This window comes from Bombus impatiens, unplaced genomic scaffold (genome assembly GCF_000188095.3).
Source record: "Bombus impatiens unplaced genomic scaffold, BIMP_2.2 scf_0064, whole genome shotgun sequence".
In the NCBI taxonomy this organism is placed as follows: Eukaryota; Metazoa; Arthropoda; class Insecta; order Hymenoptera; family Apidae; genus Bombus; species Bombus impatiens.
In genome coordinates, this window is record NT_176483.1 from 1547872 (window position 1) to 1554537 (window position 6666).

The 6666-nt window shown below is 47.4% G+C and overlaps 2 protein-coding genes across 2 annotated transcripts in view; both read right to left on the minus strand.

The window, feature by feature from the left end:
• LOC100745687 (beta-1,4-mannosyltransferase egh) overlaps window positions 1-1160 on the minus strand; it is an 18484-nt gene extending 17324 nt beyond the window's left edge. Inside the window, exon 1 of the mRNA XM_024372385.2 lies at window positions 1147-1160. The gene's annotated coding sequence lies outside the window, so the exon portion shown is untranslated. The remainder of the gene's footprint in view (window positions 1-1146) is intronic.
• LOC100744877 overlaps window positions 1-6666 on the minus strand; it is a 51031-nt gene that overhangs the window by 6407 nt on the left and 37958 nt on the right. The window contains exons 8-12 of the mRNA XM_012393927.3: window positions 4081-4331; window positions 3545-3792; window positions 3282-3434; window positions 3022-3167; window positions 4-70 (exon numbers count right to left, since the gene is read on the minus strand). Of these exons, the coding sequence (XP_012249350.1) occupies window positions 4-70; window positions 3022-3167; window positions 3282-3434; window positions 3545-3792; window positions 4081-4331 (865 nt within the window). The remainder of the gene's footprint in view (window positions 1-3; window positions 71-3021; window positions 3168-3281; window positions 3435-3544; window positions 3793-4080; window positions 4332-6666) is intronic.

Below are 6666 nucleotides of genomic sequence, written 5' to 3' on the forward strand. Positions count from 1 at the left end.
GGCCGATCTCTGTTCTCGCGTTCTCGCTCCCGCTCGCTATGCATCTGAGCCGCTATGGTCGGCTTCCTAGCTGGAACAAATCCCGAACACAGTGCTTGGTAATCTTCCACTGATCTACTGTTGTCGATTTACTACTCCGTAGAGTAGTCGCAGAGCGTATTTTACGGCAATGAGCGCGAAACGATACGTTCGATCGAACAGGAACACGCGGATCCACGACATCGGGCGGTGTCTATCGCGTTCGGGAGCGCGAGGAGAAGCGTTCTTCGCGGGGGATTGCGATCTCGAATCTCGAGATACGCCGTAACTGGCCGCAGTTCTGCGACGCAGATACGACGCAGATACGACGCAGTTACGCGGCAGATCGCAACGTCTTTCGAATTCGAACGAACGAGAGCGCATCGTACACCGACGCTTACGCGACCGACAAGGTGGCAAAAGCTCGAAAAAGGCAACTTTTTTACGCGCGTCCGTTCCAACTTACCTGAGCGATGCGTAAGTTCGTCGTTATAAGGAATGGCTTGATATGATGTATTCAATTCGAAGTATTGGGGATGATTGCTGATAGAATATCAATGAAATCGGACAACGTACTACTCGGATCGACTGTAAGAAATAGTTCGCTTGCTATTGGGACGCCCGTGGACAACGTCGTATATATCGTACACAGCGTAGGAAACTGATCTTTTGAGCGATCGAGATCGCTGAATCTTCCCCAAAACTGTTTCAGAAAATGAATCGAGGGTCAAGAATTCCAAGTCAATCAGAATTTTGATCACGTTTTTTTTTTTGCAATGTTTATTTTCAATTATAGTCCAAATATACATGTTTACATAATAAATTATATAAAAACGGTATAATTTTGATAAAAGAACATGTGTGACAAAGTTATATACATCGGTGGATCAAGTCAATAACGGGTAGAATATAGAGTATGCTACACCGAAGAGAAATTATTTTGACACTGATCGTTTAATTGCAAATTTCTAAAACAGTTGCGGGAACTAACGCAAGAGTGCACTACGTTTCGGTAAAAGACACGAAGGCGCGTCGAATCGTCGTTTGGCCTGCGATATATCCGCTGTTCATCGCTTCGCGATAAACTGATCGAAACGAAACATTTTGACGTTTTATGTCACGCGTTACGATGCCAATTATTCGAACGAAAGAGAACGAGGGAACGCCGCAAAGATAAATCAACGAATAAATCAACGAGAGATCAAGGAGAAATCAACGAGGAATCGACAAGGAGTAAACGAGGAATCGCAACGAGGAATCAACGAAACAAACAGAATCGAACGAGGTAGAAAACAAGAAGAAAACAAGAAGAAAAGAAAGAAAAGAAAAAAAAAAAAAAACTAAGAGAAGAGAGAAGCGGTATCGTTCGACGATGGCTAACGTGCACTATCATCGGTTCGGATTATAATAATTACGGTTAACATCGATTTCACATTTCACACGAAAGATACGAATACAAAATTGAATTTATCGAAGAAATATAATTTATTCTTCTGTAGAGGAAGGAAACGATCGAGTTTTACTCAATTGTTACCGTTTAAACGGATGTCCGCCGTAACGATAACGAGGATAATATATAAGCTTCTCCACACTAAAGATGTGCACTCTTATGTCGAAGTTTCGCTGTTTGTCAAGACGTCACTAACTATATAAAACGATTAACTATGTAACGAACATTGTACATGATTAAGAGACTTTGTTTCGACACTACAAAAATCATTCGTAACATATATGCTTCGGATGATACGATATAAATGGATAAACGGCCGACCGAAGGCCGACTTATTCTTTTAAATATATGAACAAAGGATAGTCGCAGTTGCCAATAAGTCTGACTTCGGTCTACGCGTAAACGAAATTATTAGCGAAATCGAATCGAAATCGAAAACGCAACTGCATTTTTCAACTGTTTCGATTATCCTAGGAAATTTAGGGCAAGCAGCGTACACCTTCGCTTTCTCCACTACGACAAAGCGTTCGAACGGAGGTCCCACGAAGGCTCGTACCATAGTTGCGTGTGACGGAATGGCACTGTGTTCCATTCAAAGAAAATACACGGAAAATAAGAAAAAAAAGAGGGCGGGGCGGGGCGGGGGGGATAGAGGGACGAAACGAAAGGAAACGAAACGAAACGAAACGAAACGAAACGAAACGAAGTAAAAACCGAAGGAAGAGATAACTCGACGATCGAGTTATACGCTTATCTAAAAAATATCGATCCTACCTTCGTAAGAAACGATCGGCTATGACTATAACTTTGATTATATCTAGTTTAAAATTAGAAGCGTAGTATGTTTTTTTTCTTTTTCTTTCGATTTCATTCACAGTCAGGTATATTCTGCAACGACTTCTCCTCGTTTGCCGCTTTTCGCCAGTTCGTCCGTTCACGGTGAACTACCGTCGGTCGCAGTACAGATCGTTTAACTTATAGCGTTACCAACGACGTTTCTCGTCGAGGGTTCGATCGCTTGGCACCGATTGTCAAACCAAAGTCGAGAACAAAGACGGAAGATCGATTTTCGTATTTCCCTAGAAAATAATTTCAGGACGTACGGTTCTTTCGCCGCGGTAATTTTACACGTGCATAGAAAGCTCGAAGAAGGATAGAAACGGAGAAAGAAAAAAAGAGAGAGAGAGAGAGAAGAAAGGAACGACGCGAGCACGTTATCGCAATTTCATTGTAATCACCGTGTGATCGACATCGTAACGGTAGAACGAAAGAGACAACGTTGACAATAACGTTTGGAAAGAAAGAAGCAAGAAAAACGAAGAAGTCGAGTTCGATGATCGGAGGGAGGAGATCGGTCGATACATCGCGGAACACGCTCGCATGAAAAACAGTACTTGAGAGAGAGAGAGAGAGAGAGAGAGAGAAAACGAAAAGGGAAAGAGAAGGTTATTTTTCCGCGCGTAACAAGCCATCGGGACAGAAGTCTCGCGATCGCTCGTAATCGATGCTTTCTTTTTAATGAAAGGCAGTGGGGGGTGGAGCGACTCGCTCACCTGCAGTATCGGCGGATGCAGGTGCAGGCGCGGGTACCGGGGCTGCAGGAGCGGAATTTCGTGCCGCTCTTCTCCTCTCCTCCTCCTCCCGTAACGCGGCTTGCTCTCGCGCCTGCCTCAGCCGGTGCTCCTCCTCCAGTTTCAGCCTGAAACGAGAATCGTAGGACCGTTAACAAAGGGCCGTCGCCGCGTTCCAGGGGATCATCCGGTCAGCAGGCACCGCTTTCCGCCCGTTAGAGACCTTTCTCTCGTTCACTTACCGCTCGTGCATCACGGGAGACATGAGTCCAAGAGACGCAGGAGGTAGCATGTCCGGACTGTATCTCAATCCGTACAGAGGATACGAAGGTAAGCCAGGAAATATCGGTGGTCTCAGCATTCCACACCGTTCCAAGTACAACTGTTCCTCTAATCTGCGTACCGAGAATCGAGCGGTTACACCACGATTTCGTTAAACACGCTTGTTAGCTGCGCGCTCTTCGGGTAAACGGCAGAGAGGTGGCGTTAGATCACGCGCTATTACCTATAAGCGTGTTGGAGGTGTGGTGGTGGATAGAGACCGTGATGATAAGGATTGTAGGCCGCAGGGTCCAGGGCAAAAGCCGGTGGAGCGTGGGCCGGATGGTGTTCAGGCCGGTACGGTTGAAAACCCGAACGAGCCAACAATTCGGAAGCGGCGGCAGTTACGCTGTGTTTACTGGTATCCGCGGGTCTTGCGTTCGTGTACAACGACGGTATCTCCTCTGGTCTTCTCTCGTGGGTAGATCGTTCCTAAAATACACATTTTCGCTCGTTCGTTAATCCTTGCCTCGTCCTTTTACCCTTTTTCCGGTTGAGCCAGTCAGTCAACCCGACGAAACGCGTCCTCCGAACTTTATCTTTTTTTCTCTCTTTTTTTTTTTTATCGTTTTTCGAGAGTACAGGAAAAACCGAAACGAAACCGATAAGAAACCGATCGTTCCGTTTCGGGGGACGATAACGGCCAGGCGCGTCGAGTAAAAGAAACGGAAGAAAGGAAGGAAAGCAGGTCGATCGCAGGTCGCGACAACGATCGCTCACCTTAGCGGGCGAAGGACCTCTAACCAGAGGAGGTGGCGCCCGATTCTTAGGACTCGCACGAGGTTCTTCCTCCTGAGGAGCCGGACCTGCCTGTTTAGCCAGGTTTCGTAGAGCGGCGGCGAAGCTTCTGCTGTTCTGTTGCCCACCTGGACCCGGTCCAGGGGTATGACCCTGTGGTAAAACGCCGGAACTGGGTCTGTGAGATTTGCTGATCGTGGTGGGTGGCGCTTTGGTGCTGGCAGGCTGAAGACCTGAAACCAATCGACGAATTAGAGGATCCGCGATCGAAAAGTCACTTACGATCCATTAACGCGCGATCGACAACCAGACGAAAAATCGTCTTTATCCAAATTCTTACATTCGTAATCAACGATACACAGACGATAAATGTATAATATATAATATACAGGGTGGTTGGTAACTGGTGGTACAAGCGGAAACGGGATGATACTAATTTTTAATTTTACTTTTTAATTTTTACTAATACTTTTTAATTTTTCCATCGAGACAACGATCTACAGATACGTTATAACGAGACGCGACAAAGCGCACGCGTACCGAGCGAAAATTCAAAGTCGATTTTCTCGAAAACGAAGCCTCGAACGAACAATTTTTATTCCATATTTTCGACTTTTTTTCGCGTAGAATCACTCCCTTTCCGCTTGTACCACCAGCCACCAACCACCCACTCTGTATAATATAATAACGATACAGCATAGAACGACAGTGTCCGCTGACGAAATATCTCTACCGGGTCGGCTAAAAACGTGGTACAATTTTCACCATTATTATTATTATTATTATTATTATTATAATATTGCAACGTTACGCGATTCGTACGCTGTTGGTCACTCGGTTCTCTTCGAACGCTCGCTTGCTTTTCCCTTATCTCGCATAAAGAGTACGCATAATTCACCGAGAGGATAACCACGATAACCGATGTAACCAAATGGAAAACCATTAGACGAATAAAACACGTCGAATAAAATATCGTTATCGAAACGTCGTCGTACGTTCGATCGTTTTCTTCGACCGCTTTCGAACGTTAATTCGACGATCGACGATAATTTTCAACGCGTCGTCCTATTACCTCGTACACGGAATATCCAGACGATACACGATTTTTCTGCGTTTCGTCGTTTTCCATCGAGGGCGAAAAGAAGGGAAGCGGTTGTTCGACCTTCGAAGCTATTTGCCAGCGATACGAATCTGGGATTGCACGGAGAACCCTTTGAAAAGAGTAAGCGGCTCGGAAGAGCTTTCAAACCAGATCGATCTACATCGAGAAGACGCGAAAGCGCGAATTCGTTCTTTCGCGGTTTACTCCTCTTTTTTTTTTTTTTTTTCGTCCTCTCCCTCGGTCGATTTTTTAAAAATCAAGAACGAGCTAGGACACGTCGACATCCGGATGACGGCGGTCCTTTGTGTCTCGGACGATGGTTGCCGAAGAAAGGGACGACGAACGACGTTTCTCTGTCCCTTATCCGCGTTTGCTGGCACGGCGGGACGCGCGTGCGCGTGAAAAAACCCTCCGGTTAAAACGAGAAAATAACAGCCAGAGAATACCCGATGGCTCTCTCCGCGATGATTCCGAGGATGCTTTTCACCCTCCATTCAATTCCTCGTCAGCAGAGCGCACACATCTTCGTTTCCTCTCAACGGACACGCGACTCTTCCCCTCGTCTTTCCGCTGCTCTCCTCTCCCCTCCTCTCCTCTCCTCCGCATGCACCCCGTCGCCTTTTGCTCTCGCCTCCCTTTCTCATTTTCCCCTGTTTCCACGTTCGGAACGCGATTTCTTTTCATTCTCGTACTCCCGTTACTCGCGCCTTTTTCTCTTGTTCTCGTCGTCGTCGTCGTCGTCGTCGTCTTTTAACAACCAGTCTCTTTCCACGTCTCTGGATCTTTCGACCCGCGCTTCTTTACTCGATCGTCGTGGCATTACGCGCCAAACGAATCCTACGATCGGCCAAACGATAAACGCTTTCGAGCGGTTGTCGACGATAAGGGCAAAGGAGAGATACTTTGGTGCCGCTGGGGATGAAACGAGGAGCGGGTATACGCGCGTGGATGGTTCTCCGTGGGCCTGGCGCGGATACGGCGTAATCGAACGGAGCGAGGGGAGCGAGGGGAGCGAAGGGAGCAAAGGGAAAACGACGTTCGCCAACGCGAACGACGAGCAGGGTGGGTTGACTCGACGTCGCAAGCACAAGGATTCTAGCGAGTGGAAAGGGTGTGTAGAGGGTGGTGTTAAGCGGCTTACAGTCTGTTACCATGGTAACGCCACACCACTAAGACAGGAAGAACCTGAATCCAGCCTGCTACACAGTCCCCGTGACCCTCTCTCCGTGTACAGCGTATACCCTTTTATCCACGCCGTTCGTAGCCGCTTGCGAATCCTACGAAGGAAGGCGAAAGCAAAGCGCCGCGCGCGATATCCCAGACCGGCTACGACCGGATAAACAGCCACGGATTACGCCACTGACTCGCTTCTTGCGCCAAAGTCTTCTCGCCAACCTCTCTGCGAAACCGATACCACGCGTCTCCCGCGTATCGCTGGAGTCTGTCGAACCTGGACCCGGCCCGCG